The 18708-nt window shown below is 44.2% G+C and overlaps 1 protein-coding gene across 2 annotated transcripts in view; it reads left to right on the plus strand.

Annotated features, from left to right (window-relative positions):
• The window catches only part of tnmd (tenomodulin), a 202964-nt gene that overhangs the window by 164517 nt on the left and 19739 nt on the right, over positions 1–18708 (plus strand). For both annotated transcript variants that reach the window (XM_043704491.2, XM_087991783.1), the window contains exons 5-6: positions 1006–1159; positions 2957–3084. In XM_043704491.2, coding sequence (XP_043560426.2) covers positions 1006–1159; positions 2957–3084 — 282 coding nt within the window. The remainder of the gene's footprint in view (positions 1–1005; positions 1160–2956; positions 3085–18708) is intronic.

An 18708-nucleotide genomic window follows, 5' to 3' on the forward strand; every position in this document is an offset into this window, starting at 1 on the left:
ACTTTCACCTCTGAAATTCAGCTGTTTTGTCCCGAATTGGACAAAGGCTGTAAGGAGACTTGGAGCCAAGTGATCCTTTTTCCTCTTTATTCATTCATGGGGTGAGGGCATTGCTGGCTAGGCCAACATTTATACCCCATCTCTAGTTGCCCAGAAAGCATTAGTGAACCAGATGTGTTTTTCCAACAATGGACTCATGGGCATCATTAGACTTGTAATGCCAGATTTTTTTTATTGAATTCAAACTCCACAATCTGCCATGGCAGGATTTGAACCTGAGTCCCCAGAATATTATCTAGGTCTCTGGATTAACAGTCCCACAATACCACTAGGCCATTGCCTCCCCTTTGATCCTGGTGGAATTCAAACTGATCATCAGTGAACAGGTTGATTATGAGTACATGCTGTTTAATAGCATTGTCAGTATCACCTTCATTACCTTTGCTGATGAGGCTGTTGGGGTGGTAACTACTAGATCAACAGCTCTTTTTTTTTATATCTTGGTGATTTTTCCACATCAGTGAGTAGACAATGTCAGTTACCATGGGTTTTGCATGATTCCAGCTTGCATGGAGCTGTCTTGCCAGTACAGTCAAAGATATAACTCACGTCTGTCACACAAACACTGCTATCAACTCTCAGATTGGCACCTGTACTGTAACTGCATCTAAAGGTCTGTTCTGAGAAAAGTACATCATAATAGATATGCCATTTTATGTCCTCTTTTGCATTGCCTAATGATGAAAAATAGGTTAGTGCACAAAGTTTCCTAATGAAATTCTGCTAATCAGTACTTGTGAAAAAAACAATTATATTACACCATATGTTCAAACTGAAGTTGAATTTAATTATTCTTGTCATTTGCTCTTATTGTACTGTTAATAAATTCATGGTTTTCTGCAATTCAACTTTAGATGAAACCATCAAATGAAAAAAAAATGAATTCCTGCTTTTATTTTGCTATTAACAAAAAAAAAGATTAACATACGCCATTTATTTTAACAGCAAGATGAAATGATGCCAGTGAAGTTTGATGAAACTGTTGTTTGGGTGGCAGCTGAACACCCAATTAAGGACCAACGTTTTCTGCTGAATTCAAAAGTCCTGGAAGTGTGTGGAAATCTTCCAATTTATTGGCTTCGTCCATCATATTTGAAAGGTAAAAAAGACATAGAAGGGAAGCTATCAAAGATTTGGCATGCAGTTTTCTGTTTGCATCAAAGAGCCTATTTTGTAATTAATAAATTGATATGTTAAAGTAAGTTTGTTCAATCATACAATGCTTATGAGACAAAACTGCATCTGCAGACTGATTACATCAATAATTAATTTCCTATCATTACTTCTGTATCATTGCTTCAATATCTTGTACATTTTAAATTGAATGGCTGCCTCTTTCCCTAATGAGTTATGTAATCATGATAATGAGAAAGTAAAAATTATTGACAAAAATAACTCCTGAGCTAGATTTAAAATTTTCATTTTACCATCTATATTGCATCTTATATAATGAATACAGAATATCCATCAGTAAGAAATAAGATAATCAAGGTAGTCAGACAAATAACATTTCTTTAAAAGAGCAAATGTCAAAATATTTCTACTTATTAAATCTGTAAATTAGATTTTGGTTTGTAGTTCACTCACAGTAATCCGTTCTTCTCCCTTTTTATGGCAGATAAACATGAAGAAAATGGTGGGTAATATTAATGCACAAACACTCAACATGTTCATCTAGCAATTCTTTTCCCATCATTTTTACACTTGCATTTTTAAGTGAGTCACACTTCCACTAAAACACAGGATCAAAGTTTAAATGCTTGTCTTCAAATCAAAGTTTAAATGCTTGTCCCCTATTGTCATTCCTAAATTAAAATGTGTCATTTGTCTCTAACGGCTTTAGTTGGGTTTCAAGGAGTCTGCATTGCAAGTAACTATTATTATGGTATGTTAAATATGTAGGGAAAATATTCAAGAGTGTGAATAACTTAGAACGCAAATAAGTTATACTTTACAGTATTCAAACTATTCTAGTTTATGGAAGGTATTCTATTTGTTGATGATTGGTACTGGCTTTGGTAATGAGTGTTTTTTCAATTGGAGATCTCTTGATAGGCTCATGGGCGAAGATTCAGTGGTAACTTTTAAATTGCAGGGCTACAGGAAAAATGATGGGGAAATGGGTCTAATTGGATAGACTTTTCAAAAAGCCATGATGCTATGTATCTCTACAAATGTTCTTCTCAAATCACTGAATGAATATTGACCCAAGAACTACTGATACCTGACACAAAGCATAAGATATTGAAAACCGCTAATTATTTTCATAAATCTATAATGGATGTGCCAAAGGCAAGCTTTGAGGCTATATTGATTACAAATTAACAGACAACTGCTCAAAGATTGCTACTGATCTAGACAAAAGTCACTTATGGTTATGCCTTTTTTTTGGGAACAAAAGATGTTGATGTTTCAATCTTCTGTTCCACCATGCTCAATCCCCCTATTGTCGTAATGAAATAACTGCTTTTGTTGACTGGAACTGAGTGTCAATATTTCCTATAACAAAACCCATTTCTCCACAGGATGAAATTAATTTTTAAAAGAGTGAGAAACATCTTTTGAAATGAAAACATGTTAGGTTCTACTTTGACAATTATCATAATGTTTTTGAGTAAAACATAGATATTTGAAAACAAATGCCAAATATACCTTATACAGCAGGGTACTGATGCAAAGTAACGTTTAAGTCAGTACTTTCTAACTTCCACATATAAATTGTGCCAGTGTACCAGTAGAGTCAATCTCTATTCACATACTTGTATAACACCTGGAGGACACGAATATATATCTTGTATTTATCAGAAAATAGCTTTGGGGGATCTCATGAATATTTTGCATCGACATCAACAAATGGGCAGAACACTTGCTCTAATTCAGCATTGTATCTTTCTAGACCCAGGATTTTATGATTTTGGAGAACCAGAGAAAGTCGAAGAAGATGAATTCACTACACACTCAGAAACCGAACCCAACAGAAAACGTCCATCACGTTCTGTGGATGATGATGATCTGAATGACTATGTGAGTGCATTGCAAAACAAAATCTTGTCTGTTCACAAATATTCAGTCATTCTGTGTAAAAAGGAAACTGCCTTTTGTGCTGTGATTCAAACAGTGTAAGACCTTTAATAACATAGATGACCTATATGTAATATAATTGTATTAATCCCATCTGTAAATTGATTTATTTCATTTTTGTAAACATCAACCTGTTCAGCCATGTCATGACACACTCCTATGAGCAGGAATAATATTTCTGATTAAAACTTGAGGTTAGACTTTGGAACCAGATTGAAGGTAATTGTTACCTAGTATCCACTCGTTATACATGAATAGTAAATTGTTTACTTTGCACAAACTCACAGGACATATAGTTTTACCAAACAGTGCTAACATTTCATTTCAATCTACCTGAGAGCACGCATTTAATGACTTTGTATCACATGGTTTGGAATATCAGCAACTAAATACAGAGGATTCATTGAGTATTGTTATGTGTTACATGAGTTGTATTCAGCTACAATATAAATATTTGCTCATTTCCACATCTGTTTCTCTCTTGGGATGTCTTGCTGAATGTATGTAGTTAATTGACCAGTTACTGTCTGTGCACCTGCAGCTAAATTAGCTGGTAAACACAAGGCAATAATGATGAATTATGTTTTGAGATTGCTTTTGTTCAAAATCAATCTGCATTACCAGGAGAAGCAACCACAACCCTACTTTTGTGACGAAGCAAGTGAACTTAAAATCATTGTAAATTACCTCTCCATTGTGCCTGGTCAAGTTATAAAATATCCAGCACAGAATCATTGGCCACAATCATTCACTCCTCAAACGTGGCAGAGGAGCTGTTGGGAAAGGAAAGTCAATGGGTGGGTGCATATCCAGCCCCTTTCCACGACAGAGGATTTCCGTTCTGGTCAGGATTGGCTTTCCCACATGGCCACCATTTGGGGTCCTCAAGTGGTTAATTAATGATGACTTTAAGGGCCTTTTCCCATCAGGGCTGCAGTCATTTCGGCTCCAGACAGGATGAGAAAGTAGTTGGCCTATTGGACTGGGAAAAAAGTGTGGGAAGGCTGTCAGTTCTGGGAAGAGGAGGCAACTCTCTCAACCTGCACTAACTTGTGCAAGGCTGAGAGATTAGACCATCGACAGGGGCTTAATCTCTGACAGAGCACCTTTGTCCTCACTTCCAGGCAGATGGAACTTCCTCGCTGCCTGACCTCCCCCCCCCCCCCCCCCCCCCCACCTCCCAATCCCTCTCCATTTGGGTGTCTAGGTGATGGTGTTCCAGAAGCTGAGATCTGTTGACCTCCAACTGGCCAGCACTATCAGCTAGTAGAGCTTACTGCTCTGGAAGAAAGCAACCAATCAAAAGGCTGATTAATTGTGAATCCTGCAGATTCTCTCCAGGAAAGTCTCCAATTTCCTGCTTTAGTCTGAAAATGAGAAAATCCCAACCACAGTATCTATAGCACAGAAGGTGGCAATCTGGCTCATCATGTGTCTTTGGAAAAGCTGTCCAATTAGACCTCCTCATGTTTGCACATCGAGCTGCAAATTTCTTCAAATCCAGCAAGTCTAAAATTCTCATTTGAACATTACTATTGAATCTGCTCCATTCAGCTTCTCAAGAGATATGTTCCATATGGGTCAGGAGGGGCCTGAAAGAATCATAGAATCTCTACAGTGTGGAAGCAGGCTATTTGGCCCATCAATTCCACTTCAACCCTCCAGAGAGCATCCCACCCAGAATCACCCCCAACCGTATCCCTGTAACCCTGCATTTCCCACGGCTAACCCACTGAGCCTGCACATCCGTGGACAGCATCATCAATCCAACTATCTTGCACATCTTTGACTGTGGGAGGAAACCCGCATAGACTCCACCCAGACAGTCACCCAAGTATAGAATTGAACCTAGGTCCCTGGCACTGTGAGGCAGCAGTGCTAACCACAGAGTCACCGTGCCACCCATATTAAGTATTAACAAAGAGTTAAAACTTGTTTGATTTCAATAAGTTGTTCCTCTAGCCCACACTGATGATGTTATGAGGGCTTGGGAGACACAGACCTAAAATTAATGACATGCAACTACATGCAATTGTGGATGTCATACAGAGGCTTCAGGTCAAGTTGAGTTCAGTGGGAAAAGCATGGTGGCAGCAATATAACCTGGTTAGGTGTGAAGTAGTCCGCTTTGGTAGAAATCAGAATGGCTGAATTCAGAAATGTGGATGTGCAAAGCTATCTGGGTGTTTTTGTACACTAGTCATTGAAAGCAAACACCACACAGTGCAGCATACAATTAGGAAAGCAAATAGTGTGTCGGCCTTCATTGCAAAAGGTTTTGAGTACAGGAGCAAGGAAATCTTACTGCAGTTGTAAAGGGCCTTTTTAAGGCCACATCTGGGGCATTGTGAGAAATCTTGCCCTCCTTATCTAAGAAAAAATACATTTGCAGTTGCGGGAGTACAGCGAAGGTTTACCAGAATGATTCCTGGGATGGCAGGTTTGTGGTATGAGGAGAGATTGGGTCAGCTGGACCAGCATTTACTGTATTTGAGAAAAATGAGCAAGAATCTCATTGAAGCATATAACCTTCCAGCAGGACTTGTCAGGATGGTTCTCCTGGTAAGTGTATCCAGAACAAGGGATCACTGTCTCAGAATGAGTGGTAGGCCATTTCACGTGGAGATGAGGAGAAATGTCTTAATTGAGAAGTTAGTAAATCTGTGTAATGCTCCATCACAGAAGACTCTGGAAGCTTTGACTGAAAATATTTAAGAAAGAAGTATACACATTTCTAGAGACTAAAGGTATTAAAGGGCATGGACAGGGGAGGGAGTGTGGCATTGAGATGGAGGATCAGCAATTATCACGTTGAATAACAGAGCAGGCCCGATTGGCTAAGTAGCCTGCTCCTATTTCCTATGTTTTCTATGGGACCATATTGCATTCAATCACTGAGGGCAAATGACAGAATCCAAATTGCAATAATCAAAATTAACATTAAAACAAAACTATTTAAGGACAGAGCTACAGCTATATTGAGAACAAAAATCCTCTGACACAAGTTGGAAATGTGGTGCATAGAATTCAATGGAAGAAACCAGTAACAAAAGACTAGATACGAGAAAACCTATGCATTCTTCACAACTATGGCAATTGCCTTCTAGCCAACAAAAGACCACTTTTCCAAGTTCAAAGAGAACATGTCCAGGGAAGATAGTGAAACCTCCACTGTAGTGATTGTAATCCAGCTGGATCCCATTGAATATGAGTTCTCTGATTGGGCTGGTTAATCTGGTTCAAACAGGGAACCCTGGCTGACATAAAAGGCTGAATGTCAGGGATATGGAGGAGAGTGCCTGATTCACTGAGAGGCAATGCAATTGTCAAAGGCTTTGCATTTGTAAATAAAAGGTGGTTGACGGTGGGACGCTGGCATCTGAAGAGCTATTTCATCCATGTTATCTGAACTTGAACAATCAAAGACTTGGGTTTGGGATAGTAATGGGGAAGTGAGTGGTCAGTGTAAGGATATAAATAAATGCATAACAGTAAAAGTTATCAAACAAAACCTGAGGAAAGATGCTGTAAATGGGTCTGAAAGGTTAAAAAATTCATTGACTACAATAAATGCCACCCAGTGCGGTGATGTCATAAGGACTTGGTTGAAGAGAAGATTAGGATCTTGTGAAAGGTAGACCTAAGGCTAGATTCTCTGAATGGTCTTTGTAGATATTTTCAAATCAACCTGTTCAGGGATGTTATTGCAGATCTTGGACCTGAGCCTCCCGGCATACCAATAAAGTCACTATCACTGTGCCACAACAGTCCTCATGAATAATCTTTGCAATAATGTGTAGCCTGTTCTTACAACCTGCAGTAAACTACTTCTGTTTATTTTATAAAGACTCATTAGGCCAAAAGGTGCCTACCCTCACATATGCTATATCATGTAAGTCCCAAAAGGATGCATATGGGTAGAAGATATAGTTGGCAGCACAAACAACATTCTGAATCGTAATATTTTTGTTTATCTTCCAAATGAGAAAGCATCATAACCAAACCCAGTTGAAAAAAAAAGGCACAGGCCTTCCATAGTTATACATTATAATTTGGTTCAGAATTTTAAAATAAATCAGATTTTTGCAACTAGCACTTTTAAAATAGCCACAACTAAGACTTGTCAGAGTTCATGCTGCACTAATCGACTCAAGGAAATATCTCAATACCACACCACTGTGCCAGTCTGGAAGAATTGAAGTAAAATTAGATCTCTTAATCAGTTGATAATTAGAGGCTTTGTTGACAATAATCTGGAGCAAATGAATGAAAGTGTGACCTATCGCAAGTAAAATCACAATTATATAATGGCAAGTCCCATGGATGCTTTTGCCCATCATCTTCTCTTTAATGTATTGTGAAGAATTCAAAATATATGTTTCATTAATAAGACAATTTATTAACTCAAAAATCAAATCTGCTACAAAACTCTGATAAAACAGTGGGTGAGGAGATTGAAATTTGTTGTGCAAAATAGGTAATCATTCGTTAATCTTCTATTTTTAAATTTCAAATAAAAACAAAAAGTGTACAGATGGCAGGCATGTCATTGTCAGTTTTGTATTACCATTGCAGTCAGAATTCACTTCCACTGGGCTTTTCCTATGGCTAAAGACCAACTGGAGCATTGTTCACTGTTTGTGGAGGAGGTGGTGTGGGAATAGGGTACCACAAATATATAAAATATGCAATGATAGAGTCTTATGACATATGGTAATGCCCCTGTCTCTGGAGCAGAAGATCTGGATTCAAATCCCATCTGAACAGGTTGCTTGAAATATTTATATATCAGGCAGTGGGGAGCACATTTTTCCATTTGGAACTTCCCCAGTTGGCCATTCATTATTTTGGCAGGAAATCAGACAGGCTCCCAGTTTAAGTTCTCACTGCATTGTGTAATCCGATCATTCCGTTTGACTGGTCTGTGATAAATGTTTTGATCTTGTAACCTCATGGGACTGCAGATGGTAAGTCTCACAGGCACCTTGATTCAATATCACCCCCACTTTGAGTTACGTTAGTCTGGCCATAAACGTAATTGAATTAAAAAGCAGACGAAACACACTTATTCAGCAAGTAACTGAAACCACTATCTTCAAAGACTTAGTTATATCCCAAGTTCTGCCATGCATTCTAAAGGATCATAGATTGTTCGTTTAAGTCTTTCTGAACTACTTGCACACTGCTGCTTATTTAGCCACTTTTTAGTTCTCTCCTGTTACTGTTTCCTGCTACAAATAACAACCCATAAATAAACCTATTTGAAGATTTGAGCTTAATACAGAAGTATCTGCTATAACTGATATGAAGCATCTTCTGAAGTGAGGCGAGACAAAGTGGGTCTCAACCCAATTATAATGAAAGGGCTCAGCATTTGCTTACGGCAGGTTATCCCAGCTTATTTCATGGGTTAGATCACGCCTCAATTGAAGTGCAGGTTTTGGCTCGACTGCAGAACGCAGGAGATGAGGGAAGTATCTGGAGGGAATCACAACAGGAGCTCAAATTTACTAAGCATTTCAATCAGCTTTGCTAAGATTTTTGATAAATTATTGCTCTGACTCAGTCTTTGTAAAATACCAAGGTCACATTTCATTTCCTTCGATTTCAGTTTTCAAGGGAGAATTGATTCTTCATTTCTGACTTTCGGGGAGAAGGTATCCAATTTAACTGTGAATCTCAGATTTCAACAGTAGCTATTGGTTAAGTGCACTGAGAAAAATAGCACAAAATTATTCATGCAAGGAGCGTCCTGAATCCCACCCACAGGAACCAGGAGGAGACCAATGATCCCTTTCAGCCCCTGCTCTATTCCATTAGACCAAGGCTGATGTGTTCTTCACATACACCTTGGTTTGTTTCCCTTGATACTACTATGCAACAAAATTGTATCGATCTTAATCTGGACAGTCTCAAATGTCACATCATCCTCAGCCCTTATGAGTTAAAGGGCAGGATTTTCGCAGTCTCTGAATGATATGGATAGTCCAATTTAGTTGGAAAAACGTAGCAAGATTGAAAAAAGGAGGTTCTTGATATTAAAAAGTTCAAAATCCAATTTTCCAGTCAAAACTTTAAAGGCGAGGTGGGAATCTCGTGAATAAGCAGCGAGGAGACCATTTGCGTACATTAATGTGTCGTTATTACCTATCCTTGTTCCATTTATATGCAATTGTTATTCTCCCCCGCAACAGAGAAAAACCAACAATTCCCAACATGACAGACTACCTGGCTTCAACTGGCCAAATGCTTCTCCAGGATTCCATTTTGGCTAGTGATCTTCAGCACCTCCATTGCCAGCAACTGCCTGCACACCCCTCCACAGACGTGGGCATCAGACACCCATCAACCTCACCAATCATTGTGGCACATCTCCATTTCACTTCAAATAAAGTCCACCACTTCAGTACTACACTTTGGAGCTCACTAGCTCCTTTCATTGTAATGCTGCCAGCAGGTAGCTTTGCATAGTGGTTTGGCGCTCACTTTACGCATTAGAACAGGGTGAAACTCAAGGCTCTTAGCTTGTTTTCTGAGTGCTCACTCACTTTGTACCTACCTGGATGTTCACTGCAACTTGCCTTGCCATCACATTCATGCTATCACATGACACTGTGCTGTATCAAGGTCATGCCTGCAGAATGTACCAGGCATTTTTGTAGCAAACAAAATGAGTGTGCTTCAACTGAATGGCCATATCTCAAGATGATAAGCTTCCTGAAGATGAGGTTTCAATGCTCGGAACAGTCTGAGGGAAGTTTATAGTACGCACCAGCCAGAGTATGCCACATAATCTTAACATACTGTGCTGTGCATAACTGAAGAAGGCAGAGAGAGCAGGTGGTGGGAGCTAGAGAGCTGGGAAAGGAGCAGCAGCCTTCCAGGAAGGAAGTTGAGGACATTGAGAAGGAAGAACATCACTTTCAATATGATGAAGTGATGCAGTGTTGGGTGCAAAAATTTAAGCTTAACTTCTATTGAACAGCAGTAAAAGTGAAGTAAAGACAAACAAAAACAGGGGAAAGCAGACAGGATTTGACCCACCCACTGTCAGGAGATGTGAATTGCATGAGGTCATCAATCAATTTGCTTTTGCTCAAAAGACCATTAGTCCTATTTATTCCCGTGTTCCTGTTTTTGTTTTGTCTTTACTTTGCTTTTACTGCTGTTCAATAGAAGTTAGCATTGCCCGCCGTTTAAAGGGTTTCTAACACATGATGGTGCTCCATTGGACAATATGCTATGCTGAGCTGGCTGTTAGGGGAAGAATAGAATTCCCTTACTCAGGGTTCGAACATGATATAGCACAAAGGGTAGGTAGTCTCTGTTGCTTCACACCACAGCTTCTGTTGGAGGTACAACACCTCATCTTCCGCCTGGGCAGCCTACAGCCTGGAGGACTCAACACTGAGTTCTCCAATTTCAAATAACCTCCCTCCCCATCCCCTGAGTCCCTTTCTAGCCCTTCCCCTTCTCTTCCACACCTCCCAGCCACCATCTGGATTCATTCCTTCCATTGACCAACCAGGTCATACCCTCTATCTGTCTTCACCTATCCCCACTTCACCACCCGGACCAGCATTGCTGGGCTTTACATACGACATGCACAGCAGTGAGCTGTTCCACCACTGGTGTGGTGTGGACATGATGTGAGCAGGTGGGAATTGCACGAAGTAACTGACTGAGAGAAACCTCCATGAAACTCTCTGAATTTGACACTTCACTGATTTCTGGAAACCTTGATAACATATCGTGCTGTTTTTTAAAATTCATTCACAAGGTGAGGGCATTGTTGGCTAGGCTAGCATTTATTGCCCATCCCTAATTGCCCAGTGGGCAGTTGAGGGCCAACCACATTGCACTGGGTCTGGAGTTACATGTAGCCTAGACCAGGTAAGGATGGCAGTTTCCTTTCCTAAAGGACATCAGTAAAACAGATGGATTGTTCCCGATAATCAACAATGGATCCACATTTATCATTAGACTCTACATTCCAGATTTTTACAGAATTCAAATTCCACCATCTATGTGGTGGGATCGAACCCAGGTCCCCAGAAAATTACCCAGGTCTCCAGATTAGCAGCCCAGGATAGTCTGCATGGCCTTGGCTCTGCCTAATCACTCACCTTTTCCCCACCTGAACCTGTACCAGCCACTATCATCTCAGCCGATCCCTCCCTTAATAGTGCAGAGAGGCTGGCACAGGTCAGGTGCCAATATCCAGGCAAGTGGGGCATGTTCACCTGCTGCACTGAGATGTTGTTGCCAGGTATCACAGCTGGGGATCCAGAGGAGCAGTTTGCAGGCTGGAGTAACCAGATACCTGCTCGGACTTATGCTTTGGAAATTCTCAGAACCTAGTTTCTGTCTAGCACATGGAAGAATCAGAGAGTATGTTTTAACGAGGTGAGATTAGGTAGTAATAAGGATAACAATGTCTCTAACAACAACAATCACTGTTCATTGGCCTCTCTCCACTCTCTGGGTGAGAATCTCATTATGGTATCTGGAAATCTGCAGGACAATGCTCTTAGCATTGAGAAAGATCTCAGCTAACGTCTCACCCATTTGTCCCGGACTTCTTGCCATAATCCACATCATTCAGGGCCAGGGAGATTCTGCCAATAGTTTGGCTTTAACTGCGCGTTCAACATTTTAAAATCATTTTTAAACACCTCATTTAGATCATCCCTCAGTGTTTCATTTAATTGGAAATAAAAGCCAGGCTGACGGTTAGGTTACTTTTGAAATATTGTGTGCAATTCTGGTCTCCCTTCTCTCAGAAGGATGTTGTGAAACTTGAAAGGGTTCAGAAAAGAGTTACAAGGATGTTGCCAAGGTTGGAGGATTTGAGCTATAGGGAGAGGCTGAATGGACTGGGGCTGTTTTCCCTGGAGCATCAGAGGCTGAGGGGTGACCTTACAGAGGTTTATAAAATCATGAGGGGCATAGATCGGGTAAATGGACAAGGTCTTTTCCGTGGGGTGAGGGAGTCCAGAACTAGAGGGCATAGGTTGAGGGTGAAAGGGGAAAGATTTAAAAAGGACGTAAGGGGTAACTTTTTCACACAGAGGGTGGCACATGTATGGAATGAGCTGCCAGAGGAAGTAATGAGGCTGGTATTATTACAACATTTAAAAGGCAGCTGAATAGGTATATGAATAAGAAGGGTTTAGAGGGACATTGGCAAATAGGACTAGATTAGTTTAGGATATCTGGTTGGCATGGACGAGTTGGACCGAAGGGTCTGTTTCCATGCTATACATCTCTATAACTCTGTGGTGCCTCTATAACCTTGTTCTGAGAATCTCAACCTGTTATGTATGTTGGTAGAGCCAGAGTCACATAGTGCAGCAAATGCCCTTTGGCCCATTGAGTCAGCACTTATAATAAGTATTGCTGTAGGCATGCTATCCCAACGTCCTGCATTAGTTGTATGGTGTTACCCCTTTAAGAGAGTGGATCAGGTGATTTGGCACAGGAACTAGGGGAGGCAGTCCAGTACTGACTGTGGAGCTGAGAGGATGCACAATAAACTATTCCCTATTCTAGTTTACCCTCCATCTACTTCACATTCGATTTATGATTCGAGTGAATGAGAAACATGATACAACTAAAATACCAGTTCTACAGTGTGGAAACAGGCCATTTGCCCAGTAAGTCCACTACCCTATTACTCTACATTTACTCCTGACTAACACACTAACACACTCCTACACATCCCTGAACACTATGGGCAACTTAACATGGCCAATTCAACTAACCAGCACATCTTTGGATTGTGGGAGGAAACCAGAGCACCCAGGGGAAACCCATGCAGACGCAGGGAGAATGTACCATCTCCACACAAGCTGTCGCCCGAGGTTAAAATCGAACTCAGGTCCCTGGCACTGTGAGGCAGCAGTGTGAAATATTGAGCCACTGTGCCACATGGGTTTCCTCCAGGCACTCCGGTTTCCTCCCACAATTCAAAGATGTTGTAGGTTAGGTGAATTGAAAAATGTAGTGCTGGAAAAACACAGCAGGCCAGGCAGCGTCCGAGGAGCAGGAGAATCGACGTTTCGGGCATAAGTCCTTCTTCAGAAATGAGGCTGGTGTGCCAGGCGAGCTGAGATAAAAGGTAGGGGGGAGGGAATTTGGGGGAGGGGCGCTGGGAATACGATAGGTGGAAGGAGGTGAGGGTGAGGGTGATGGGCCGGAGAGGGGGCGGGGGCGCAAACGTCGGGAAGAAGATTGCGGTCAAGAGGGCGGTGCTGAATCTGGGGGTTGGGACTGAGATAAGGTGGGGGGGGGAGGAAATGAGGAAGCTGGAGAAATCGACAGGTCATCCCGTGTGATTGGAGGGTTCCTAGGCGGAAGATGAGGCGCTCTTCCTCCAGGCGTATTGTGGTCAGGGTCTGGCAATGGAGGAGGCCAAGGACCTGCATGTCCTTGGCGGAGTGGGAGGGGGAGTTAAAGTGTTCAGCCACGGGGCGGTTGGGTTGGTTGGTGCGGGTGTCCCAGAGGTGTTCCCTGAAACGTTCCGCAAGTAGGCGGCCTGTCTCCCCAATATAGAGGAGACCACATCGGGTGCAGCGGATACAGTAAATGATGTGTGTGGAGGTGCAGGTGAATTTGCGACGGATATAGAAGGATCCATTGGGGCCTTGGAGGGAGGTGAGGGGGGAGGTGTGGGCGCAAGTTTTGCACTTCTTGCGATTGCAGAGGAAGGTGCTGGGAGTGGAGGTTGGGTTGGTGGGGGTGTGGACCTGATGAGGGAGTCGCGAAGGGAGTGGTCTCTCCGGAACGCTGATAGGAGAGGGGAGGGAAATATATCCCTGGTGGTGAAGTCTGTTTGGAGGTGGCGGAAATGACGGAGGATGATACGATGTATCCGGAGCTTGGTGGGGTGGAAGGTGAGGACCAGTGGGGTTCTGTCCTGGTGGCGATTGGAGGGATTGGGTTCAAAGCCAGAGGTGCGGGAAGTGGAGGAGATGTGGTGGAGAGCATCGTCGACCACGTCGGAGGGTAAATTGCTGAAGAAGGAGGCCATTTGGGTTATTCGGTATTGGAACTGGTCCTCCTGGGAGCAGATGCGGCAGAGGCGAAGGAATTGGGAATATGGATAGCATTTTTACAGGGGGCAGGGTGGGAGGAGTGTAATCTAGATAGCTGTGGGAGTCGGTCGGTTTGTAGTAAATGTCTGTATTGAGTCGGTCGCCCAAGATAGAAATGGAGAGGTCTAGGCAGGGGAGGGAGGAGTCTGAGACTGTCCAGCTAAATTTGAGGTCGGGGTGGAAGATGTTAGTAAAGTGGATGAACTGTTCAACCTCCTCGTGGGAGCACGAGGTAGCGCCAATACAATCATCGATGTAGCGGAGGAAAAGGTGGGGGGGTGGTGCCAGTGTAGCTGCGGAAGATGGACTGTTCCACATATCCGACGAAGAGGCAGGCATAGCTGGAGCCCATGTGGGTGCCCATGGCTACTCCTTTGGTTTGGAGGAAGTGGGAGGATTGGAAGGAGACGTTGTTAAGAGTGAGGACCAGTTCAGTCAGTCGAAGGAGGGTGTCAGTGGAAGGGTACTTGTTGGGTCGGCGGGAGAGGAAGAAGCGGAGGCCTTTGTGATGGGGGATGAAAGTGTACAGGGACTGGATGTCCATCATGAAGATAAGGTGTTGGGGGCCGGGGAAGTGAAAATCATGGAGGAGGTGGAGGGCGTGGGTGGTGTCCCGAACATAGGTGGGGGGTTCTTGGACTAAGGGGAACAGGACAGTGTCAAGGTATGCAGAGATGAGTTCGGTGGGGCAGGAGCAGGCTGAGACAATGGGTCAGCCGGGGCAGTCAGGTTTGTGGATTTTGGGGAGGAGGTAGAAACGGGCAGTGCGGGGTTGTGGGACTATGAGGTTGGAGGCAGTGGATGGGAGATCTCCTGAGGTGATGAGGTTATGGATGGTCTGGGAGATGATGGTTTGGTGGTGGGAGGTGGGGTCATGGTCAAGGCGGCAGTAGGAGGAGGTGTCTGCGAGCTGGCGTCTAGCTTCAGCGGTTTAAAGATCGGTGCACCAAACTACCACTGTGCCTCCCTTGTCTGCCGGTTTGATGGTGAGGTGGGGGTTGGAGCGGAGGGAGGGCTGCGCGTTGTGAGGGTGAGAGATTGGAGTGAGTGAGAGGGGTGGACAGGTTAAGGCGGTCGATGTTGCGGCGGCAGTTGGATATGAAGAGTTCGAGGGCGGGTAAGAGACCAGCACGGGGTGTCCAGGTGGATGGGGTGTGTTGGAGGTGGGAGAAGGGGTCGTCAGAGGGTGGGCGGGAGTCCTTGTTGAAGATGTAGGCACGGAGACGAAGGCAGCGGAAGAAATGCTCGATGTCTAGCCGCGTGTCGAACTCATTGATTCGGGAGCGTAGGGGGATGAAGGTGAGGCCTCTGCTGAGGACTGATCATTCATCCTCAGAGAGGGGGAGGTCTGGAGGGATGGTGAAAATATGGCAGGGCTGGAAGCTAGGACCTGGTGTTGGACTGGAGCTGGGAGTGGGAGCGAAGTTAGTCATGGGACAGAGTTAGTCAAGGGAGCAGAGTTGGTCATGGGGGCGGAGATCAACGTGGGGCGGAGATGAACATGGGGGCGGAGATCGACGTGGGAGTGGCGTAGTGTGCGGTGTGGTCCTTGAGCAGGTGAGTGACATCACTGAGGGCGGAAGTGGCTGTGGCATGGCAGCTCTGGGGGCGGATGTGGCGCGCCGGGCAGAAACAGCACTAGTCCCGGTAGCCGTGGATCCCGCGGCGGCAGCATATCTGTCGGCAATGGTCTTCCTGATGATCGTGGAGGCTGTTGTCTGGGTGGCGATCGCGGAGGCTGTTGTCTGGGCGGCGATCGCGGAGGCGGTTGTCTGGGCGGCGATCGCAGAGACTGCATGGTCGGTGGTGGCTGTTGTCTGTGCGGATGTGGGGGCGGAAGTGACATCACCGTTCGCCGCGGCGGTGGTGGCTGCAGCGGCCGCATGGCGCCCATGCAGTTTCGGAGGTCGCAAGAAGGTTCAGGAATGGTTGAGGAATCCGGAGTGTGAAGGTGAGTACATGAAAGTTTTTTGTACTTACTTTCTTTGATGCTCGATATGGCTAGGAAAAAATATTTGTTCAGTGTATGAATTCTTCTGAGCTTGAAGAACAGCAAAGGTCCTTTGCAGGTCTGGGAGAGTGTTGTCCTGAGCTGGGGCAGGGCTGACTGCAGGGAGTGTAGATAGCGGCGCATGGTTAGGTGAATTGGCCATGCTAAATGGCCCATAGTATCCATGGATGTGTAGGTTAGGTGCATTAGTCAGTGGTAAATGTAAAGTAATAGGGTAGGGGAATAGGTTTGGGAGGGTTACTCTTCAGAGGGTTGGTGGGGCCAAATGGCCTGTTTTTTCTTTCTTTTTCTGTTACTCACTGTGTGGTCCAGACAGCACAGAGGTCAGTCCTCTCCCTAAAACAAATGAGAGTCCTTCACCACTGATCCAGCTCCCTCAGAGGCAGCTCTCAGAGTGAACAGAACCCCTGACTCACCTGTTTATTTTTTTTTTGTCTGACCCACCTGTTTTTTATCTTTTTTTTCCCCCACACTATCGCCGAACAGCGGTAGTGCTTATTCTTCCCTAACGCCCATGTGTGTGTGCAGGTGTAGGGCACAGTGGAAAACAACAAATCTGTAAATCTTTATTTATATTCCACCACCAGGAAGAAAAGAAACACCCGAGTGGCCAGTGACAAGCAGTGCGCTTCACAAAAGGGCAATGGTGTGTGATCAAAAAAGTGAAAGGCAGGGCAGGGATTAAATCAAAATGGAGTTGGAGGGAGAAATAATACATTCCACTTCCTCCGGTGCCCACCTCTCCCCGAACAGCTCAAGGAAGTTGGGGGTCACCGCGTGCTCCTTCTCCAGACACACCCAGGCTCTAACATAACCATGGAAGAGGGGCAGGCAGTCAGCCGTAATGACCCCGCTGCCTGGACCTATTTATGGCCAGTTTGGTCAGGCCCAGGAGCAGACCCGTGAGGGTCTGCAATATGCAGTTGTAGGGGACTGCTGCGTGCAGCACCCTCCACCCCAGATCCCCGCACGCAGAGAGCCCTCCACTGGGATCCCCACCACCTGGTGGCAAATGGATATGCCAAGGCATGTCCAGGCGGTGGATGAGGGAGAAGAGGTGAATGGTGTGCACCGTGATACGTCCCTAAAGGGGCGAAATTAAAACTCCTGAGGTAGCTCAAGTTGCAGAGCACAGGCTCCTGCAGGAAGTACAGGACCTTGGGGCAAATGTGAAATTCCATCCGGGCAGGGGTAAGCGCGGATGGGATTCCACCGCACACCTGAGCATCCTCCAACTGGTGCACGATGTCGGGTCCGAACACTGCCGTTTTAAGGCATCGAATGGCAATGGCCACGAACCGGACATCTACCACTGCCCTGCTCGCTATATCCTGCAGTAACGTCCAGCCCCGACCCCTGCTACCCAGCATATCCCTAACCCTAGTCACCATGAGTACGGAGGTGCGAATTCCTGAGCAATGGCTCCCTAACATTTTGCCAACAATCTCTGAGGGTGGACTTGAACCCAGGTACCTACCACTATGAGGCAGCAGTACAAACTACCCACCCCCCTCTGCATCGGGTGCCCAAAGATCAGGAGCATGGGGCTGAAGTGCAACCAAAAACAAAGGAGAAGGTTTTTAAGAAAATCAAAAAGGGAGTGCAAATGCCCACACCCAATATATATATCCATAGACTCCACAGTGCCACAGAACAAGCAGTTGGGCTGGAAGTCCGTGAACCACCGCAATCGCAAGTGGGTTTCCTCCAGGTGCTCCAGTTTCCTCCCAGAATCCAAAGATGTGCAGGTTAGGTGAAATGGCCATGCTAAATTGCCCATAGCATCCAGGGATGTGTAGGTTATGTGCATTTGTCAGGGTAAATGTAGAGTAATAGGGTAGGGGAGTGGGTTTGGGAGGGTTACTCTTCGGAGGGTCGGTGTGGACTTGTTGAGCCAAATGGCCAGTTTTCATACTGTAGGGATTCTATAATTGGGTGATTCTTGGATCCCCTAATTAAGGCTGTATAATTGACCCAAGTGTGCTTGAGCTGGATTTCTTGTTCACAGTTCCTCAATCTTTTACACAGGTACCCTGCTAGGACTGAAAACAAATCAATTGTTCTTAGCCTCAGGTTTTTATCCCTACTCCAGTTAAATCCTGCTGTATTGCTACCCAGCCCCAGACATGAGAGACTGACCACAGTTTGACTGAAGACAACTGATGCCTTTGGAACCGTGAGCAAAAATAAATACCTGTCTGGACAGGAAGAAGAGAAATTGTGAACTTGGATTTATATATTGATAATCCATCTAAATAGAGTTAAATTAAATAAGTTTCTATTTTGAGCATTTTTCATAGTTCCATCATATTTTGTTGCAATAGCAAAAAAACTTTACAAGCATAGAGAGGTAAATACGAGTTATTTCTGTCAATTTTCTGAGCTGACCTGAAATTTGCAATTTACAACCAATTTACCAGTACTGATTTATATAGAAACAATTATCCCCCTATTTATCTT

The sequence above is a fragment of the Chiloscyllium plagiosum genome, unplaced genomic scaffold (genome assembly GCF_037043375.1).
Source record: "Chiloscyllium plagiosum isolate Xiang-an unplaced genomic scaffold, Cpla_swu_hap1 HiC_scaffold_11, whole genome shotgun sequence".
NCBI lineage: Eukaryota > Metazoa > Chordata > Chondrichthyes > Orectolobiformes > Hemiscylliidae > Chiloscyllium > Chiloscyllium plagiosum.